The sequence below is a fragment of the Vicia villosa genome, linkage group LG1, assembly GCF_029867415.1.
Source record: "Vicia villosa cultivar HV-30 ecotype Madison, WI linkage group LG1, Vvil1.0, whole genome shotgun sequence".
NCBI lineage: Eukaryota > Viridiplantae > Streptophyta > Magnoliopsida > Fabales > Fabaceae > Vicia > Vicia villosa.
The window spans coordinates 188,215,559-188,237,837 of record NC_081180.1 but is presented as its reverse complement, the minus strand read 5'-3'; the positions used below and the strand labels follow the sequence as shown (position 1 = coordinate 188,237,837).

General features: G+C 37.4%; 2 protein-coding genes across 2 annotated transcripts; both read left to right on the top strand.

Moving 5' to 3' along the window:
• Positions 1-304: 304 nt before the first annotated feature.
• Positions 305-889, top strand: LOC131661387 (G-type lectin S-receptor-like serine/threonine-protein kinase At1g67520). The gene has a single exon (XM_058930917.1). It carries the CDS (start codon positions 305-307, stop codon positions 887-889), a length of 585 nt encoding a protein of 194 aa, XP_058786900.1.
• A 20,223-nt stretch (positions 890-21,112) lies between these two features.
• On the top strand, positions 21,113-21,901 carry LOC131661376 (uncharacterized). Its single transcript, XM_058930907.1, has one exon. It carries the CDS (start codon positions 21,113-21,115, stop codon positions 21,899-21,901), a length of 789 nt encoding a protein of 262 aa, XP_058786890.1.
• The last annotated feature ends 378 nt before the right edge of the window (positions 21,902-22,279 follow it).

Sequence of the window (22,279 nt, the reverse complement as noted above, 5' to 3'; positions counted from 1 at the left end):
ACTAACAGTACCAAAACATGTGTTGAGCAACCAAAAAATTACTGGGACAGAATTATTGTATATAAATGGAATTACTGGGACAGAATCTTTGCAAGAATTAAATGCAGTTGGTGGTGGCAGAGGCGGATCTCTCTCTCTCTCTGACAGAGATTGGAGAGAAGTTCCTCTTCCCAGCCAAAGAAAGACAGCCTCCACTAAAAATTCCAGACAGATTTACCTCCCACCAAAGATCAAATCTCTCATACACTCTTTTTTTATAGTCGAAAAATAAGAAAAAGCCTATAGAAACAATACTTTGGCTACTATGCTAGACACAGGTAACTTTGTACTTGAACAACTTCACCCCAATGGAACTAAGAGTTTATTGTGGCAGAGTTTTGATTATCCATCAGATATTTTGATCCCAGCAATGAAGTTAGGTGTTAATCGAAAAACGGGACATAATTGGTCTCTAATTTCGTGGTTGACTCCTTCACTGCCATATTTGGGTGAATTTAGTCTTGAATGGGAACCAAAAGAAGAAGAATTGAACATTAAGAAACGCGGGAAAGTGTATTGGAAAAGCGGAAAACTTGGAAATAATGGATTGTTCGACAATATTCCAGCAAATGTTCAACAAAATTATCAATACGTTATTATCTCTAACAAGGATGAAGATTCTTTCAGTTTCAAAATTAAAGATCGGAACTCTAAGATGCTTACAGAATGGGCACTCTTCTCTGATGGGAGGTTTGTGAGTTTGGAAGGAGAGTTGGGTAATGCAGATATTTGTTATAGATATAGTAATGATACTTGCAAATTGCAACTACTATGGATAATAAGCATGAACAGAGTGAAAGAGGAAAATCATAATCAATGCATAGTCAGTTTCCAATATATTATGATATGAAAGTAGTTACTAGTTTGCCAAAAAATCACTTTTCTACTTAAAGGTCATCAAACACAAATCATTCCGCTACAAAGTACATGTCAAAATCAACTCTAGCAAGATCTAATCCAACACATAGGAAAGCAGCAGCAAACACAAATCTAAGTGAGCTCAGAAACAAGTTAGAACACTGACCTTAGTGCCAAAACGACCTTCTGGATGATCTGTTTCAAGAATATTCCTCCCCTAAACAAACAAACAAAAAATACATAATTACAAACTTCCTTCAAATGAATAATCTATAGTATATTGCAGCATAATAGAGTTTCAGAGTAAAATTCATAAATTATCATACACATACACATATCATAATAACAAGAATTTCTTCTAATAATCACAAGAAATTCAATTCAATTCATGATATTAAGCATAACTAGCATTCTGATTTCGTCCCAAACAGAAATTCAATTTTAGATTTAACAATACTAACAGTCAAATAACGGAAATAGCAGTTATAACTTGAATCTAACATACTTTCTCAACCTAAAATCCAGATCAGTTTTCAACCCTAACAAAATCTAACCTAAATCACCATAACAAAGTCTAACATAAACTCAGTGCCTCTCTCAGTTTCAAATCACCATAACAAAATCTAACATAAATAACAACAACAGATATAACAATGCAGAGATTAGTTCAAAATGAAGCCCTCAGTAGATTAGGTCAAAACAAAACATGCATCAAATCACACTATCCAAACATCAGTAGTAGAATTTCTTTAAACATAGATTAGGCCAGAAAGAAACCCTACCGTATTAGCGTCCAGAAGCTTTGGTACCTCACATGCAAAACAAAATATATATTAGGTCAAAACAAATCAGAGGAGACGAGGGAAGATGAGGAACACGAAGAGAGAAGAGAATCGTACCTCAACTACAAAACAATCGTACGCAGATGAATAGAGGAAGCCTCCAGAAGCTTTGGTACCTCAACTACAAAACAAAATATATATTAGGTCCAAACAAAATCAGAGGAGACGATAGAGAAGATGAGGAACACGAACAGAGAATCGTGAGATGAAGAGAGTTAGGGTTCGTGAGTTAGGATTCGTGAGATGAAGAGGGTTAGGGTTCGTGAGATGAAGAGGGTTAGGGTTCGTGAGATGATTGAGGTTAGTGAGATGAAGGTGAAGCAGAGATGAAAGCAGAGATGAAGGTGAAGAATCTAACCTGTAGGCGATGGAGGTGGCAGCAGCGGCGGAGCGGCGGAGCGGCGAAGCTGAGATGGAGTTTTCAGATAGTTTTGGGAGATGAAGTTTTCAGATAGTGTTTTGTTCATATGGCTCTGCAATCTCGTTTTTGTTATTCTTTCATTTTTTTTCTTTTTTTTAATTAAAAAAATAGAAAAGAAAATATTAAAAGATAGAGGGAAACTAAAAAAAAAAGGAGGGAACTTTTGGAGGGTTTTTTTTTTGGGTTTTGGCCACAGTTTGAACTGAAAATTATAGGCCTCGGTTTCTTAGTTGCGGTTTAAAATATCTACCGCTATACAGGCCACAGTTTTACACTCCGGATTCAATATTTCTATAACATACATCTACGCTTTGATAATCATGGCTAAATCATATAAGTGGCCACAGTTTCTGAGCTGTGGACAATTTTAGCGTGGCCGTAGGCCAAATTTCTAGTAGTGTACCTACCCTAAGTTCGTCTTTCTTGTTATTCAAGTCTTTCATTTGAAAGGGCTATCCATACCATAATGAGGGTATGTAGTCCTTTCATTGGATGTGCGGGTCATCGAGGGTAATCGATTTATCATAGGGGCTATCAATACCATAAAGAGGAAAGGAAGTCCTATGCAATGTGAATAGTCATAAAGGCAACCAGTAAGGATACCTTAGCATTCGAAGGGACTATCATCATTTAATCGAGGGACAAGATCATTTTATATCGTAGGCAACATCGAAGGGACCATGATCTTTAAATCGGAGGGACTATGATAATTTAAATCGGAGGGACATTGGCTAAGGTATCCCTACGCTCAAGGGACTTGACTATTATTCGTCGAAAGGCAGCATAAGAGAGATTACCTTAAAGGTGTGTGGGTGCATCAATCATGTGAGTTAGATTCAGATATTTATCTTTGCATCAGGTGAGCTAAATTCGATTAATTGTCTTGTCACTCCCTATTTTACTAACCACGCAGTTAATATCATACAGAAAAATAAAATGTAGAAACGTAAATCCTACGCTATTACAGAACTTTGGGATTAGGGGGATACATAACCAAAATGGGGGATGTGAAAATTAAAGTGCGAGAAAATAAATCCTAGTTATTTAACCTAGGTTAATCAATCATAATTACTAAATAAAAGTTAATCCTAATTACTACATTATTTAACTAAATGGAAATTAATAGTAAAATAATCTAATTATTAAATTAGAAATCACTAATTAAAAGGTTAATCCTAATTTTTGTGATTTTTTATTTGTGTTAGAAAGGATTTATGTTAGTTTTGAAGAGAAAAATAAAAAAAGAAAACAAAGCACAAATAGAAAAAAAGCAAGAAAAACAAACAGAGCACTGATTTGGTGTGGCAATCTCTTGATAGTATACCATGGAAGCTCGTTCCCAGGCCCTCAGATCTGTGTCTATGGAGATCTAGCGGTTGAGATGTTGTGTGTACCATAGGCGCGCGCGTTGACGGTTGTACTGGATCTAGCATGTTGAATTGGTAAAATTAAGTGAACGTCGCTGGTAAGGATCGTTACTTATTAATAGTATACCAATAAATAAATAACAAAAATGCTATTCTTACACTCCAAACATACACTACACCGTATGTCCGTACGGTACGGACGTACTATTCATGTACGGACGATACTATTCACCGTCCGTACATGAATAGTAAAATATTAAATTAATATTTTTTTACAAAAAAATAATTTTTTTTTTACGTTTTTTTAAAAAATATTTGACGGATTTACCTACGAATTTGACAATATCTGCGGATTTACTTGCGGATTTATCTACGGATTTGACAATACCTGCGGATTTACTTGCGGATTTACCTACGAATTTGACAATACCTGCGAATTTACTTGCGAATATACCTACGAATTTAGGTAAATCCGCAAGTAATGTTAAATGTAGGTAAATCCGGAAATAAATCTGCAGATATTGTCAAATAATTTTTTACAAACAGTAAAAAAAATTATTAAAAAAAATAATTAAAAAAAAAATATATTAATTTAATATGTTACTGTTCATGTACGGACGGTGAATAGTACCGTCCGTACATACGGTGTCAAATACGGTGTAGGAGTACGGCGGTGTAAGTATAGCATTGCTGAATAAATAAATACAAAACAAAGCTGGGTTAGTGGAAGTCAAAAAGTGAGTCAGTCTGGACCCCATGTTTATCTAACCCACAAATGAGAAGGAGAGAGAGATTACGAGAAGGTCGACTTGCCAATCACGCTTGGGGAAGCGCTTCGTAGTTGTTGACCAGCAAATCAACATCTCACACGCGTAGTCAAAAGGTCCAACCTTCCACGTCATCATCTTCTACCTTGTGACCTGCGAATTCTGTTGCAGAATTTCCCACGCAATTTCCTGCGGATTTTCCTTGGCTTCTCCATGTTTATTTCTGCATTCTTGGAACCTGCAAGACCACATGAATAAATGTCAAAGAACGACCCTATCCCCCTAAATCAGACCTCCTGAGTCCATTGGTGACCTTGGTTTGGCCTGAAGCGAAGCGTGTCATGGAATCCGAAAGTTCTCTTTCCTTTTGCCCTAACATGGTGTCTCACATCATTCACGTTAGAAGTTCAAAATAAGTGTATCATCGTATCCTAAATAATACCAGAGACTCAACCATATCATTAGCTCACATTAAAACACAACAAAATGAAAAATATGAGAGATGGAAAATATGCATGAAGTTGTTATTGGTGATACATGGATCTCACGCGTGCTTAAGGCTTACCAATACTTGGACTTACCTTGTGATAGCTCAGAAGTGGAATGATACCTCTACTTGCCTCTAGATTGCTTTGAACGAAGGAAACAAGCTTGCCCTAATTCTTTTGATGTTTTGCACCCTTTGAAAACCCTATTATTCTTGCTCTTCACCTCCAAATTTCGTCCTCCCTTAGGGCTGAATATGTTGAGTATATATAATGGATTAGATTAGGGTTTGAATGGACTTGGATTTGAGTGGTTGATGAGAGAAAGAAATTGCAAAACATTTGTTGAAAATTTGCATGAAATCTTTCTATTTTTGTCTCAATTTCTTGTCAATCATATCTCCACGAAATTTCCTTTGGATTTGAAACGATTTGGAGCTTCAATATTTGATTGGAAAATAAGCAAATGCAATCTTTTATATTTTCCTATTATTTAATTTATTAAATTTGACTTTTAATGAATAAAAAATCAGAAATAAATAAAATAAATAAAGGAATAATGCACGAATGAGCTTAAGAGTCGTGGGCCATGTTAGAAAAATGTTTCAAACATAAAAAGATAGGCCCATTTGGAAGGAATTCAATTTTGCTCAATATTCACTTTATACACTTTCTCAAAATTGGTCAATTTCAACAAGTCATAACACTCTCAATTTTTATGATATGAGAGTGTTCTAGGACTTTTTGGAAAGCCCAAGATGTCCTCTACAAGTCACTTTGGAACCTTTTTTGCATTTGAGAATTTTATATTCAAGATATGGCTCCTTACAAAAAATATCTTTTTGAAAGCTTCTAGAAGGACCTGTAATGTATTAGCTCATATCTCTCAAATGGTGCATTTCTTGACTTTGGGCCCAACATCAAAGTTGTAGAGAATTGAATTTCCTTGAGAATGATATTTGGTTAGGAAATTTCTGATAAAGAATGAGAGAGATATGATCAGTCAAATTTGGGTTGACTTTCTCCTAGAAACCCTAATTTAGTAACTTGGACTTCTGATGATTTTGAAGCTTTTCTTGATGAATCATGATCAAATCTTGATCAAATGATGAATGCAACTTCAAAATGTTGATGCTGATAAAAAATCAGGAGTTTCTAATGTGATTTGACCATAGTTGACTTTTAGGTCAAATTGGTCGACCGTTGACCATTTGAGCTGTTGAATGAGTAATCTTATGAATCAGGGCTTGAAAATTGGCATGAGGACACTTTGAAGAATATTAGAGGCCATAAAGTCCACCTGAGGTATCAGAACCTGATTTTACTTGGAGAGAGACAAAACCCTAGTTGGAGACTTTTTGCTTATGAGACACGTAAGTGAGCCCAATTCTTGCATACTTCTTTAGCATTTGAAAGTCAGATGAATCAAAATAGCTTGAAATATGATGGGCAAATTTTGGGGTATGACACCATGAGTATCACCCAACCAAAGGACTTTTAACTTCCCGACTGGGCGAAAATATCCTCCCCCCTCTCTTCTCACAGCCCGTGGGAGTTCTTCCCCTCCGCCATGGTCATCTCTGGAGGAGGATTCATCAAACTCACCATTGGGTCTATAAAACGAATGTTCGACAAGATAATTTCAGCGAGCTCGAGCAAAGCCACAACTCTCGACCTCGCCAAGAACGGCTCCCCCCCATTGCATTCTATCAGGAAGAATTGTCGGGTGGTGCCCCCAACGCCACCATCCGTCTCCTCATCCGGGCTCGGATGGCCAACTTCGACGTGCACCGAATTTTGATCGAACAAGGGAGTTAAGTAGACATTATGTACTCCCAGTTGTTCAAAATGTTACAGCTGGACGACCGCCACCTCACGCCCTATGTAGGCTCCGACCTACAAGGCTTTGATGGCACCGTAACAAGGCCGTGGGGATTCGTCGAACTAATTGTCTCAGTTGGGTCAGCAGAAAGCGCAGGGCCATCAAAGTCCTGTTCCTGGTCATCGAATGCCCCTCGATCTAACAATGCATCTTGGGACGACCCACGCTGGCTGAACCAATTGCCGTCCCCTTGTCTGTTCACCTCAAACTCAAGTACTACACGGCTAAGGGACAAGTAGCCACACTCCACGTAGACACCAAAGCGGACAGGAGATGCTTCAAATCCTCCGCCAAATGCCTCAACTCAATAAAAATAACCTCTCAACTCCAAGATAAAGCAATGCCCAACGCGTGGCCCAAGCCCTACAAAGCAATGTCACGCATCGACACTATCGACATAGACAGTCGCTTCTGTAAAGAATCCGAGGGGAAATTTGAGGTGAAGAAATTGGAGGAAGGCCTACGACCTATCCCGGACGGAGATTTCGAGCTGATAACTCTCGGGGAAGATCCGACCAAGGGAGTCAAGATCGGGACAAATATGCCCGAATTGGCCAGAAAATAACTCAAGGCCTACCTACGTGAGAACGCTGACCAATTTTCCTGGAGCGCAGCCGAAATGCCCGGCCTCGACCTTGAAGTAGATTGCCATCACCTTAAAATCGACCCGACCTGTAAAGTCGTTGCTCAGAGGAGAAGAAAGTAGTCCCCAGAGAAGACGGTCACCGCCGAATTAGCAATTAGGGACCTCTTAGAGGCTAAATTCATATCGGAAGCCAAGTATACTACTTGGCTCTCCAATGTTGTACTTGTGAAAAAATCCAATGGAAAATGGCGCATGTGCATTGACTACACAGATCTTAGTAGGGCTTGCCCAAAAGATTCTTATCATTTACCGAACATAGGTAAATTAGTAGATAATTCCGACGGTTTTAAATTACTATCATTTAGGGATGCGCATTTTGGGTACAACCAAATACCCATGTCTAAAACGGACAGGAAATATACGGCTTTCATGACCGAATCAAGCAACTATTACTATAACGTAATGCCTTTCGGCCTAAAGAACGCCGGAGCAACGTACCAGCGAATGATGAACAAAGTGTTCCGAACGGAAATTGGCGATATGCTCGAAGTATACATGGATGACATGATCGTCAAATCCCAAGAGGAAACGGATCACGCACTCCATCTCAAAAAAGTCTTCGAATAGGCACGGAAGTGCAAAATAAGATTCAACCCAAAAAATGCACATTCGGAGTCCGAGCTGGTAAATTCCTCGGTTTCTACTTAACAGAAAGAGGGATTGAAGCGAACCCGAAAAAATCCAGGGCTTTCTCAGACTTCCCTACGCCAAACTCGAAAAAATCTATCGAATCCTTGAACGAAATGCTCACGTCACTGTCCATATTCGTGACCAAGTCTTCCTAGCACGCTCTCCCCCTCTTCAAACTTCTACGAAAGGAAGTGAAGGATAGAAAAACACTTAGAAAGGGGAGGTTTGAATAAGTGTGACTTTAAAAACTCTTAAGATAAAAACAATTGCACAATGATTTTTATCCTAGTTCATTGTTAACGAAACTACTCCAGTCCACCCCCTTAGAGTGATTTACCTCACCTGAGAATTTAATCCACTAATCAACCTTGATTACAATGGTTTTCCACTTAGATACCTTCTAAGTCTTTTAGAGTATTCTGATCACAACTTGATCACTCTAGAAAATCAATGCTTAGATACCTTCTAAGACTTCTAGAGAATTCGATCACAACTTGATCTTCTCTAGTTCCTTTACAAATGAATGTAAACAAATTCTTACAAGAGTTTTACAATGCTTCTTAATAAGCTATAATCACAACTGTGATATTTCTCTTAAGTTCTAAGCTTAATCTCACTAAGATATTACAAAAGTAATGTGAGGTTGAAGATGAAGTTTGAGAGCTTTTCAAATTGACAGCATTTCTGTATTTTGCGTAAGTGTTGTATTCAGCTTCTTCACCAGAACTTCTATTTATAGGTGTTATGAGAAGATGACCGTTGGGAGCATTTAATGCGTTGTGTGATCCGTACAACATTGCATTTAATGTTTCACTCTTTTGTCAATTATATGTGTTGTATTCCTGCTTTAACTGACTTTGCCTTTAATAGCTTCTAACATTCCTTTTGTCAGTCAGCGTAGCCTGTCATCTTGTACTTGATTCTGATCTGATCTTTCTAGATACAATGTTTAAATATCAGAGTCATTCAGCTTGGTGCAAAGCATCTTCTTGTCTTCTGACCTTGAAGTGCTTCTAGCGTGATACCATGAGAACTTCAGTGCTTCTGCTTCTGAACTCAAGTTCTTATGATGCTTCATAGCCCATGTTCTGATTCTGCTTGACCATCTTTTGATGTCTTGCGAGAGCATGTTCTGATGTTGCATAATTGAACCTTCTGAGTCAGTGCTTCTTGCGCTGAATTTGTGCATACTCTTTATATATTTCCTGAAATGGAAAATGCATAGGATTAGAGTACCACATTGTCTTATACAAAATTCATATATAATGTTATCATCAAAACTAAGAATATTGATCAGAACAAATCTTGTTCTAACATGAAGCTGCGTTCGAATGGACGGACGAATGCGAGCACGCCCTCTCCCATCTCAAACAAGTTCTCTCGTGCTCGCCTGTCCTCTCGAGGCCCGACGTTGGGGAAATCCTTTACCTATACCTATTCATCGCCACCCAAGCAGTCAGCGCCGCCCTTATCTGAGAAAACCTAGAAGGACAAAGACCTATCTATTTCACCAGTGTCATACCCAAAAATTTTCCCTCCCCATTTCATCTCCAATGACTCAAGGCTCAAGGGTTTACTCAAGGCTTCCTCCTAATCAAGGGCCTCCTAAACTAGGGTTTTGCATTCTCCTAATATAAGTGATCAACCAAGGTTCCCAATGGATCTCATATGGGTCAGTATGTTTCAAAAGATCTCCATGCCAAAAGTCAAGCTTTAATTCCAAGGGTTGCTCATTCATTGGCTCAGATGATCCACAGTCGATTAGTTTGACCTAAAAGTCAACTATGGTCAAGGTATTGTCAAAACTCCTGATTCTTGGTTGACACTAATGTTATTAAGTATCATTCATCATTTGATCAAAGGTTGATCATGATTCATCAAGGAAAAGCTTCAAAATCAACAAAGGGCAATGTTAATAAATTAGGGTTTTAGTCCAAAAAGTCAACTGTACTTTGACAAGGCATAAATTTCACATGGAACATCAGAAATTTCTCACTCAAAGACTATTTTGAAGTAAATTGGATTCTCTACAACTTTGTCTCTCACATGCCAAGGCCAGAAATGCTTCATTTGGGAGATATGGTGCAAAAGATTATAGGTCCTTTTCAAAAGTCAACCAAAAGCAGTTTTTTGTCAAAGGGCATATCATCAAGATAAAATCTCCAAATGAAACATATGTTCCAAAGTGGCTTGTAGAGGATACCTTGAGGTTTCTAAAAAGTCGTAGAACTATTTTATATCTTAAAAATTGAAGGAGATGTGCCTTATCAAAGATGGGCAATTTTGAAGGAAATATGTGAAGTAAAAGGGGTTCAAATTGAAGTTTCTTGCAAATGGGCCTAACTTTTTAAGGTTTAATCTTGGTCCACAAGTTATCCAAGCCATTAAATTTATTTTCCACGAATTGTAGTATTTTTATTTGATTTTATATGATTTTTAATCATTTAAATAATGATTTAAAGTTATATAAATCAAAGAAAATCAAATATTTGGTTATAGGCCTCATAATAATCAATTTCAATCAATATTTATGGCATATTTTCAACACAAATTCGTGTGCAAGGATATTGGAAAGAGAAGGAGCAATATTGGTCCAATTTAGAAAGATTTTATTCAAATTCCAATCAAAGATCAATTTCACAAAATATGAAGATTGGAAGCAAGTTAGTTAACCTAATACACTCCTCTATAAATAGAGAAGAGAGGTCAATGGAATAGGGGACGAAATTCTGAGTAGTGAGCATATTCAAGAACACAAAAAAATTCATCAAGAACTTGCTTTCGATTTTGAAGAATTTAAGTGTTTCAAATGGATCTAAGGATTGCAAAACGTTTCTTGAAGGATTCTGAAGGTGTTTGGATCATCACGCTGCATCAACACCCCAGAATACCTCCATATAAGCCCAGGTATGTCATTCTAAACTTTGAATCGATTAGGGTAATTCATGCATCTTTAGGTGAATTTGATTTTGTATCATGCTTTGTTTCGATGCTATGAATGTTTCTTGATTATTAAATTGGAGTTTGTATGGTTCAAATGTGTTTTGCCATTGAAGGCCGAATTAGGGTTCTTGGGTGTGAAATTGGGGTTTTTCATTAGGAGTAAAATTAGGAGAAATTAGGGGTGCTATCGTGCTCAGGGGGTTTGGACGAAAAAACTAGGATAGTCGCGAAATTTTTTTATTGCTCGTAGATGATTTTCATGTGGCCTAGGTTTAATTGCTACGAAGGAGTTTGTAGCCAAATCGTAGCAAACATATGTAGGTTTTTTCAGGCTTTATGAAGAAGACGACGATGTATCGTTAAGTCATTGGCCTATTTGATTTTTCGCGCGTGTTTCTATCATATTTTGTAGTTACCATATATTATGTATCAAAAGCGTTTATGAAACGAATGAATTGGCCAGTTGGGGTGGTAAGTGAGCGTCCGTGTGAGGCAAGGGACGAGATTCGATCCCTCGCTTCCTATTTTTTTTATGTAAACCCAGCTTTCTTGATTCCATGCGCTAGAAGTTAGATGGACCACTATGTACCTTCAGGATCTAGCCATAGGATCATCACTCACATAGAACTAACGCCCAGGGCTGAATATCCATACCATGGACCCTCTAATTTAATCACACTCAATAAAAATCCAATTTCTCTCTATTTATTTGTTTTAGAATTTTATTAACTATATAATCAAGTTTTAATTATTATTTATATTTATAATATGATTTTTTTAATTAAATTAAAATATAATAAACATTAAAATTTAATTTATTATTCGTTTCGATTAAATTTATAGATCGCGATGGGTAATAATCGATTATCTAATTATTTGATTATTAAATTCAAATAAGGATTATTTTTGCTAAAAGGTTTTAACCATCTTATTGGTTACGATGATTAGCATTTCCTTGTATCAATTCGTTACTATTTTTAATCAAATCTTTTGATTATGAGGGGTAACGATAATTTTATTTTTAATTTTTTTTAAAATACATTTATTTGCTATTAGTGATAATCGAATCTATCGATTATAATTGTTAGCAATCCTTCATTAATACTGTTAATTATAGTGATCAAACCTATTGATCATTGTGATTAATAGGACAAATTTAAATCAGGGTTGTACGCCACACCTAAAACACTTTTTTCATCTTCAAACGACGGATTTTCAAAACTTCGATAAGGCAATTCAAAATGCCTTCGTACATTCATAATGAATTCTAAGGCGTACAACCCTCCCTGAACTACGTAGACTCTGATCCTCCATAAGGAGGTACGTAGACACTTGGATAACCAAGGCGAGTCCCCTTCCCAAAAATCTCACTTTTCACCCTATTCATTTCCTTAGCTATAAACCTTAACACTTTTAGCCATAAACCTTTGCCTTAAACTCAAAACCTTAGGAAAGGGTTAAGGGTGCCTAACACCTTCCCTTGACCTGAATATAATAATTTACCCGGAATTCTCTAAGACTGCGTAGGGTTTCCTATTCGCCCTGGTAGAATAGGTGGCGACTCTAAATTTAATTTTTAGGCCAGGTTGCTACAACTAGCAAAGCACTCCAAGGTCCCGAGATTAGATACCAACTGTCATTCCCCAAAATATGCCCTCATACATTTGCAAACGTCATTTTATTTCGAATAAGTGACGTAGTACAGTTGGTAAGGATTTGAGGTTAAAAGGTACATGAGCGAGAGGTCCCGGGCTCGAATCTCACTTTTAACATTTCTCCTTTTTTATTTGTTTTCTAATTTTAATTCTTACTTTATTTCCATTATTCAAAAATCATAAAAATTGCATTTTTTATTATTTTAATTTAATTTTCGCACTAATTAAATAGGCATTTTTTAAAATAGTCAATTTTCACTTTTATGCATTTTTTAGTCAAAAAATCACCAAAAATCATAAAATATTCAAAAAAATACAAAAAAGGAAGTTTTTAATTTATTTGTTCTATTTTTAACATTTTTCACAACTTGGGTAACAAGTAAAGATCTTTTTAAGAAATTATTAGGTAATCATTTAAAAGATCACAATCAAATTATTTTTGATTTAAGTTTTTAATGAATAGTTAATATTTGATTTTTTTTGTTCCATATTTGTTGACCTAAGTTACACTATAAATATCACTAATTTTTACACATTAGACACAACAATTCAAACCCTTACTCCCACTCTCTCTCTCTTCTCACAAACAAACAAAATATTTTCTCCTCCTTCACTCCAAGATCAAATTTCACTTTCTCTCATGAATATCATAACAACTACATAGCTTATTGAAGAACATCAATAACACTTTCAAAAAACTCAAGAACTTATATTTTCCTCTAACCGTAGAACTGAGCGGTTCAACCTCCGCCGAAGACTCCAGCGTAGAACCGAGCGATTCAACGTGCATCTTTCCTCCACAAACCGCCATCGACGCCCTCAGGTGGTGTTGTTTATTTTTTTTTAATTTTGGCTAGCTTTTTATTGGTTCAATTGATGGCCATTATTATTGTTTTGAAAGTATTGTTTTTCTTTTGATTTGATTTTGTTTGTGTGAATGGAGAAGAGAGAATACATATGGGGAAGAAGAGGAAATCACATGGAAAATAATCTACCAAAGACGTAGAAGAGGAAAAAAAAAGAGAAGTGGAACTCAGTCAGAACCATCGAATAACCGGATCCGCATCACTCCTTCACGCCTCAACCGCCGGCGATCCCTCCAACGACACCGCAAAATGCAGCAGCCCAACAACCGTCATGCCGGTAACGTCGACGTCCCTCAATCTTTTTTTCTCTCAATTTTCATCACTTTTTCACTATTTCTCTTATTTTATTAATTAACCTTTTAACTTTTAATTATTTATTAACCCTTTATTTCCATTAGTTAATTAGGTTTAGGGTTTTTTTTAACCGATTAATTTTCTTTCTTTCTTCAACTAATTTATTTTAATTTAATTAGGATATTTTAATTAGTTTAATCATTACAAAATCATTAAAAACACAAAAAAATTAGTTCTAGTTTGATTTGATTTTTTTCCTAACATTAATTTTATTTGATTTGGTTGGATTTAATAATTAGGATTAATTTAAAATTTAAAATTTAATTAGATTATATTTAGTAATTAGAATATTTTTTTTAAATAATTAGATTTAGGTTTAATTGATTTTATTTTATTTTTTAAAAATAATTTTGATTAATTTAGTAATTAGGATTTGATTAGATTTTTTAGACTTAATAATTAAAATCAATTAGAGATTTAATTAGATTAGACTTTATTTGTACGTAATTAGATAATTAGATTTATTAATGTAATATCCTACATTAATCTATGAATGATTATTATCAAGAGTGGTGGAATAGTTAGAATCACATGTGTTTTAGTTGGGAGGCAACCAAGTGGCATGATAGTAATTAACACTTAGTTGGAGGGCACAAGAGACATTTAACTCCATTGCATGGACTTAAGGACTTGTTTGGCTTGCAAATCAGAACTTGAAAACAAGAAAGGAAGAAGAACTCATGAAACAAGTGCATTTTCGCAACAATGGTGCAGCTCCCACTAAATCAGGTATAACTCTCAACTCGTAACTCCGATCGTAACGATTCCGGTCCTATTGGAAAGCTAACGAATTTCTCTTCGATTTGCACCTATGGTTCGCATTTATAGCTTTTGTTTTGAAGGAGAAAAACGAGTTTGAAGTTGGGACATGCATGCTGATTGTGTGTTAAAGAGTGGATACGGGTTTGATGAAGATGAAGTGAAACTTTGGCTATGGTGAGGGTTCAATGGCTGCATGATCATCCTCTCAACCTCCTTTTTAGCAAGGTGAGTCCTTAGATAGCAACTTGGGTAGAAAGTGGGAAATTGTATGTTATGGGGCTAGGGTGAGATACACTTGATGCATGATATATGTTCTTTGATGATTAAACTATATTGCATGTTGATAGTGTGTTTGTGTTCCATGTTGTTTCTACTAATAATCGATAATGCACTCTTTTGGAATGATATTGGGATGTTAGAAGTGTTTGGATTAAAGTTAGAATGGATTTAGAACCCTTAAAATGCAGAATTTTGGGTTTTGCAGGTGAAGTAACCGATTACTTGGATGAGGTAACCGGTTACCTGGGAGCGAAAAGTGAAAAAAATGGATTCTGGGCTGAAGTAACCGGTTACTTGAAATGAAGTAACCCGTTACTCTGCATGCTGAGCAGAATTTTCAGAATTTCGAAAATTCATAACTCCCACTTCGTATATCCGTTTGACGCGTACCATATATCGTTGGAAAGCTAGCGACGTGTACTTTCTAATAAAATTGGTCCCCAAATCAGAATGTGTGATTTAATAATATTGGAACCCTACTTAGTGAACCTCGTCGGGCGAGATTTTACATTACTAATTCCCCCGAGAGCAGTTCCGTTCCGAATAGAGAACCGAACGCCTCCTTAGTCGTGTGAGACTTGTTTAAATTATATTTGAACATGTTAATGCTGTTAATGATCATGGATGTGTTGATTCTCAATATGCGGATCATTAATTAATGCATTATATTGATATACTTTATGATGACCATATTATGTTTATTCGTCCGTTCGATTGACGTTCGGAGATGGTTGCATGTTTGTGGCATGATGCTTTGTGTGATAATGATCATTAATTCCCATTGTTTTGGTTAAACATTCGGGATTGATTGTATTGTGTGATTGACGCTTGTTATGCGTGTGGTATGCTAGAATCGAAGTGGGCCACTACTAGGTGGTAAGACACCATTGTATATGGACTAGTTTCCAATTACCATTGCGATGTGCTCGTGAGTTTCCGTACGGAGTTTTACTCACTTGCTGTTAACACATTGGCGTTCTTGGTATGATTAACACAGCTGAACTACTGTTGTAGTGTGCTTGTGAGGGTTTGGAGGCATTTTACTCACTTGCTGTATACACACTCGCGTGCTCGGTATGATGGCGTTATGCGGCTAAGTAAGCCTACGCATAACAGGTAAACCATCTCTAGTGATGCCATGTAGGCTACATCATTAGGTTCCTACCCGGATGGGCTCATGCGTCGAGACGGCGTGTTGCACTTGCTGTTAACACCACGTGCGTACAGATGGTTAATGGGATGGTGTCGCCTCTTAGGCAAGGTAATCTGGCAGCCAAGTAGGCTTGTGCGAACCCATTTAATCACTCTTGCAGGGTGCTTGTGCAAGTCTCTTGACAAGTAGGCATGGGTGAACCCACCGAGGGTGTGCGTGCAGCCTTGGTAGTTTGGTTGTTACCACTTCTGGATTCCCCGTACATGGGTATGGGTTTGCATACGTGTTTGTTGTACTGTTTGTGTACTGTGATGCGATGACTCCTATGGTGGACGATTCATGTGTTTGCTCCGCACTTGTACCGGATGTGAGGATAAACCCCGGATCAATGGTGGATTCAGTTTTGATGCATGTACCCTGTAGATCCGAGTGGACCCATAGGATAGGAGGACTTACTGAGATTTAGTAATCTCACCCCAATCAACTTATATTTTTTTCAGGTGCAGTTAGTAGCGTTTGGTCAGTAACAGGTTTGGACTGAAGACTTGGAAGTGGTGTTGGCTCAAAGACCTCGTTGGTTTTGACATTCCGCTGTGCAAGATCCATTGAAGACTCATGTATTATGCTTCTTAGTAGAATTTCATGTTGTATTTTATATGGATCTTTCTATAACTATAGCTTTTGTATGTACTATATATCAATTTTAACGTTTCATGCATAATATACTAGTCAGTTATGTATGGGGTGTTACAGTTGGTATCAGAGCCAGACCTCTCCCAGTACGATGTGGTTCGAGGACGAACCATGCGGAAGCTGGTGGGCATGTAACACCCGGGGCCGAAGAAGGCGAGTGGTGGTTGCACCGCATGGAACACCTAAGGCCGAAGTGGGCAATGGTGGTCGCTGTCATACCCCAAATTTGTCCTGCCCCTAACTTCTAATTGGCTTAAGTTTCATACTCATGCGTATCCCTCCATTAGGTCATCTAGCACTTTGCATTCATTCATCAAATAAACCTCTAAAGCATGGGATCAAGGGTCGCATAGAAAATTGGGGTCTCACACGAGTCTTAGAACAAAGGCTTATTTATCCTTTCATCAAGAGTGAAATGATGTCTGGTATATGACTAAGGGATTAGGTCTCTTAGGCCTGGATGCTTGGGTTTACCGGTGGATTGCAAGATTTTGTTATGATCACTACATGGGCTATCTCAACATATTGTGATTTCATCGAGGTCTTATCATGTAATCTGAGATTGGTTTGCTTGGCTGCTTATGCTATAAATCATATGCTTTGAATTTTGTACAAGAGTTTGAGGTGAGACAAAGTGTCTTGAGAATCATTTCAAATTGGAAGGCAATAATTCAAGCTTTGATTTTTTAGTCAAAGTGAAACTTAGACAGTTGAGTTTTGACTAAAATTCCATGACATGGTTTTCGGTTATTTCTCATCATGCCCTGTAGTTCATTCAATCAAGATGCAAATTTGGAAATGGTGGGAAAAGGGCCTCACTTGGAATAAGTCATTACAAGCCAAAGATCCAAAACCACTCAATTCCAATTCACATTTCCATTCCAATATTCATCACAAAAATTCAAATACCATGACATCACCATTATCACCCAAAATCCAAAATACAAATACCATCATCAAATTTCATTATATTATATTTTCAAGACCTGATTCAATTACATCATATAGTGAAAACCATCAAATGTCGTTTTATTTCTCATTACAAAACCAACTGCATTGTACTTCCACACATTTGACACTACACTACATTACAAAATCCATATATTACAATTACATAGAAAATTACAAAAAAAAAAGTACAGTTGACACTGACTAGAACCCTGACCCTTGACTCATGTTTCGCTAAAACTCTTCAATTGTACTTATGTCATTAGCCGCTCCGTCCATCTTCCAGCCGTTGACCTCGTGTTGCTTTGAGTATGTTAAGATCCATGTCCCATAAACACCATAAAATGCATCACCTGTACTGCAGCCTCATACCGGTCACATGGATCACAATTTAGAACAGAATTCAAGCATCCACCTCATATATTGGTCACCTACAGATACAATTCTTTCATACAAATTGAAGGCTTCCAAAATATACACATACAATCTTGGCATATCTGAATTACTTTTGTTCAAAAAACAGTTCCATTAGCTGCCAGCCTTCCCATACAAAAAACTGACCCTGCAAGCAATAAGAAAATACCGACTCTAACCATTCAGAAACATACACACTCAGCATTACTGATCGGTCACCATTTCTAGTAAGTTTCCGCATCTTTTTCCGACCGAAATTCGTAATCTAGGTAATACTAAGTGGCATTGGCATATGTTTTTAAGTAAGTTTTCATATTTTCGTCTTTGTGACGTTCTTGCATCTTATTGTGTTTTGAGTATTATAAAAGTGTCGTTTTATGCGCTGGTTGTTAGTATGTTTTTGGCCAGGTTGATGCAAGGGAGAGATAGAAACTTATGGCGCGCACGAGCGGATAAAAGAAGCTAGAAAAAGCCGATTTCAGAGGTCAACACGGGTACCCGTGTGGAGCAACACGGCCCGTGTTGAAATGTGGCCAGAAAAGTGATTTTTGGAGCTGAAACAGAGGTTTCACACGGGCACCCGTGTTCAGGCACACGGTCCGTGTGGAAAGCTGCGTGGAAAGTGAACTTCTGAATAAAGGAGCCAGACGAGCAACACGGGCACCCGTGTGCAGCAACACGGCCCGTGTTGCAGATGCGAGCTGATTTTGATTTTTTTATGTTTCTTGCTCCATTGTGATCATTAGGGGTACTTTTGGTATTTGGCTTCAACCTGAATAGGAGAGTGAATATAAAAACAACCTGAGGCAAAGAAAGAGGCACTTTTGACAGATCAGAATAGAGAATTGCAGAGAAGAAGGAGACGGAAGCGAGAATTTGGAAGTCAAAGAGATTCAACGGTGGACACCATTGAAGATCTTAGTACTCCCAATTGATTGTAATGTCTAAACTTTTTCATTTGCGTTTTTTAGATACTATGAGAGGCTAAACCCCCCAATGCTAGGGGGTGTCCCTGATTCGATCTGTAATAACTCTGGATTTAGTATTTCGTTAATTGAAATTATATTTTGTTCATGTCAATTGCATACTGTTTTTAATGCTTTCTTTATCAAACCGATGAGGATTGTTCTGTGGTTGACAATTCGTAGGACTACAATTGTTAGGGTTTGTATGCAATTGAACCTCATGATCATCACCTAGGACTAGGGTTATAATTTGGTTATTCGGAAATTCTTGATAAATAAATGATTTGGTTTATCCGTTTTCTCTAAGGACTTAAGTAATCGGAGTTCAAATCAAATAAGATTTTCACTAAGGACTTACGATTATCATTCTTGAGAATGAATACTTGAACTACATGATCCGGTAAATGAAATCTACATCCAGAGAAAATTAGAGAAAGAATCACACACCCTACCTTAGCATTACTTTATTATATTCTTAAATTCAATTTTCACTTCCTTTATTTCTTAGTAGTTTAAGCTCTGTGAAACAACACACCATATGAACTTTTGTTTAACTGACTAAGTCTAATTACTTGTGTTTCCTACGCAATCCTTGTGATCGATACTTGGGGTAAAACCCATTATTACTACATCGGTAAAAAAATAGTACACTTGCTATTTTTCCGATCAAGTTTTTGGCGCCGTTGCCGGGGATTGCCAAAATATAAGTGCTAATTAGTCAGTTAAAATTTTATTTTTGCTGAACTTGTATTTGTTTAGTTTTATTCTTGTTTACTTCAAACTAATCAACTTCTAATCTTGTATGCGGGGTAAGGCCTCAGCTGAACTTCTTTTTGACGTAGAACCAGAAAGGCTATTGCGAGCACGACTCCGAGAACTTAAGCAGAAAAGACTGGCTTGAACAAGAGAATCTCCTATAGTTTCAGAATCAGAAGACGAAGAAAGAATATCTAGTTCATCCGAACAGTCAGAATCTGAGCCATAAACTATGGCAGCTGATCCACCTCCTCCAGAGAGGCTTTTAGGAGACTATGGAAGGGATAATGCCCCGCTTGGAAGAATGACCATCATAAACCAACCGGTCAATGTGGCACACTTCCAACTCCATCCTTCAACTCTCCGACAGTTGGAGAGCAAGCCGTTTGCGGGAAGAATCAATGAAGATGCAAATAAGCATCTACAAAGATTCCTCACCACAACTACATCATTGAAGATTGAAGGCCATTCTGAAGAGGCCAAGAGACTTGTGATGTTTCCATTCACTTTATCCGAAGACGCAGAAGAATGGTTTTACTCACTTCCAGCTGGAAGCATCACAACATGGCTACAAATGGAAACGGCTTTCCTTAATGAATATTTCCCTGCATCAGTTTTTATTCAAAAAAGATATGATATTGTGAATTTCAAGCAAAAAGAAGGGGAATCATTGGGAGATGCATACAAAAGGTTCAAGAGATGTTTGGTTGCGTGTCCTACTCATAACATGGACCCAACCGAGCAAATGCAGACGTTTGTGAACGGTCTTCGACTGAAGACAAAACAACTTATCGACACCACCGCCGGTGGCTCAACCAACTTTTCAACAGCCACTGGTATCAAGAGAATCATAGAAGCGATTGCCGCCAATGAGCACATTGAGTTATATGACCGCGCTATGAGCCAACCAGAAGGAAAAATTGATTTGAAGCTTGCTGATCAGGTAGTCAAAATGGAAGACCAAATTGCGGCTGAGGTAGAGAGAAGATTGAAAAAGATGAATATCGGTGAACAGAAGGTGGCTCAAGTTGAGCCAACTACCCCCGTTGTTTGTGAAATATGTAGTGGACCACATTTTTCTATGCATTGTGTGGCAACACAAGAACAGGTGGAGCAGATTCATATGTTAAGGCAAAACAATCTATATGCCAATACATATAACCCAGGTTGGAAAAATCATCCTAACTTTACATGGAAGGATCAACAAGGAAAATTTCAGAAGCAAGGATCAACCTAGTTCCAAGTTCCAGCTCAGACACAACAGTACAGACCTCCACAACAACAACCTCCGTATCAACCACAGTTCCAGCACCATCCACAACAATTCCAACCTCAAGGTCAACAACAGGTACCAAAGAAAGCGGATTGGGAAATTGCTTTTGAAAAGATGGTCGCTCACAATTCTCAATTCCAAGAGGAAACAAGGAGCACTCTTAGGAACACAGGTTCTTCAATCAAAAATCTGGAGATTCAAATGAGTCAAATTGCACAACAAATGACCAATACTCAACCACAGGGAGCTTTACCAAGTACCACGGTTACGAATCCTAGAGACAACAATCATGTGAACGCTGTGACAACAAGGAGCAATAAATCGAAGGAAACACATGAGAAAAACTCTGATGAAGAAGATATGTTGATTGAAGTATATGTGGAGATTAAAGAAAATGAGGTAGTAAGGAAAGAAGTCATAGGCGAAGAAGGAGTAGTCAAAGAAAAAGTTGCTACACCTAAACCAGCGGTGAGACTTCCTTTTCCCACAAGGAATAGGAAGAAAGAACAACATGAGAAGAACTTCGAGAAGTTTCTAGAGATGTTCAAGAAACTTGAGCTGAATATTCCATTCTTAGAGGCACTGGAGCAAATGCCTACATATGCGAAATTCATGAAGGATATTATTTCAAAGAAACGAACAATCGACAGTGACCCGATTATTCTAACTGAAACATGTAGTGCTATTTTGCAGGGGATAAAGATTCCAGTTAAAAAAAGAGATCAAGGATCGGTAACGATTCCATGCACAATTGGTGATAGATCCTTCAAGAAAGCTCTGATCGATTTGGGGGCAAGTGTGAGTCTTATGCCTTTATCCATCTACAAAAGATTGGGAATAGGTAAAGTTCAAGACACTCGTATGACACTTCAGTTTGCTGACCAATCCGTTAAAAGACCCTAATGAGTGGTAGAAGATGTGTTGGTGAAAATCGACAAGTTCGTGTTCCCGGTAGACTTTGTTATTTTAGAGATGCCCGAAGACGAAGAGATACCGATCATTTTGGGAAGACCTTTTCTGGAAACCGGAAGATGCTTGATCGACATAGAAGAGGGTACTATGACTTTGAAAGTTTATGATGAAGAGTTGAAGATTGATGTGCGAAACACGATGAAGTACAAGGATGATGTTGCCACGAGTCAACACATTGAGGTAATTGAGCAAATTTGTGATGAAGAAAATTCTTTGACAACACAAAAGCTACCTTTGGAAAGAGTTTTGAGTCTATCAATCTTCAAAGAGGAGGAAATCATTGATGAAAAGGACAGTGAAGTCTTAGCC

Coding starts and splice junctions, on each gene's coding strand:
- LOC131661387 (XM_058930917.1), top strand. CDS start 305: ATGCTAGACACAGGTAACTTTGTACTTGAACAACTTCACCCCAATGGA.
- LOC131661376 (XM_058930907.1), top strand. CDS start 21,113: ATGGTCGCTCACAATTCTCAATTCCAAGAGGAAACAAGGAGCACTCTT.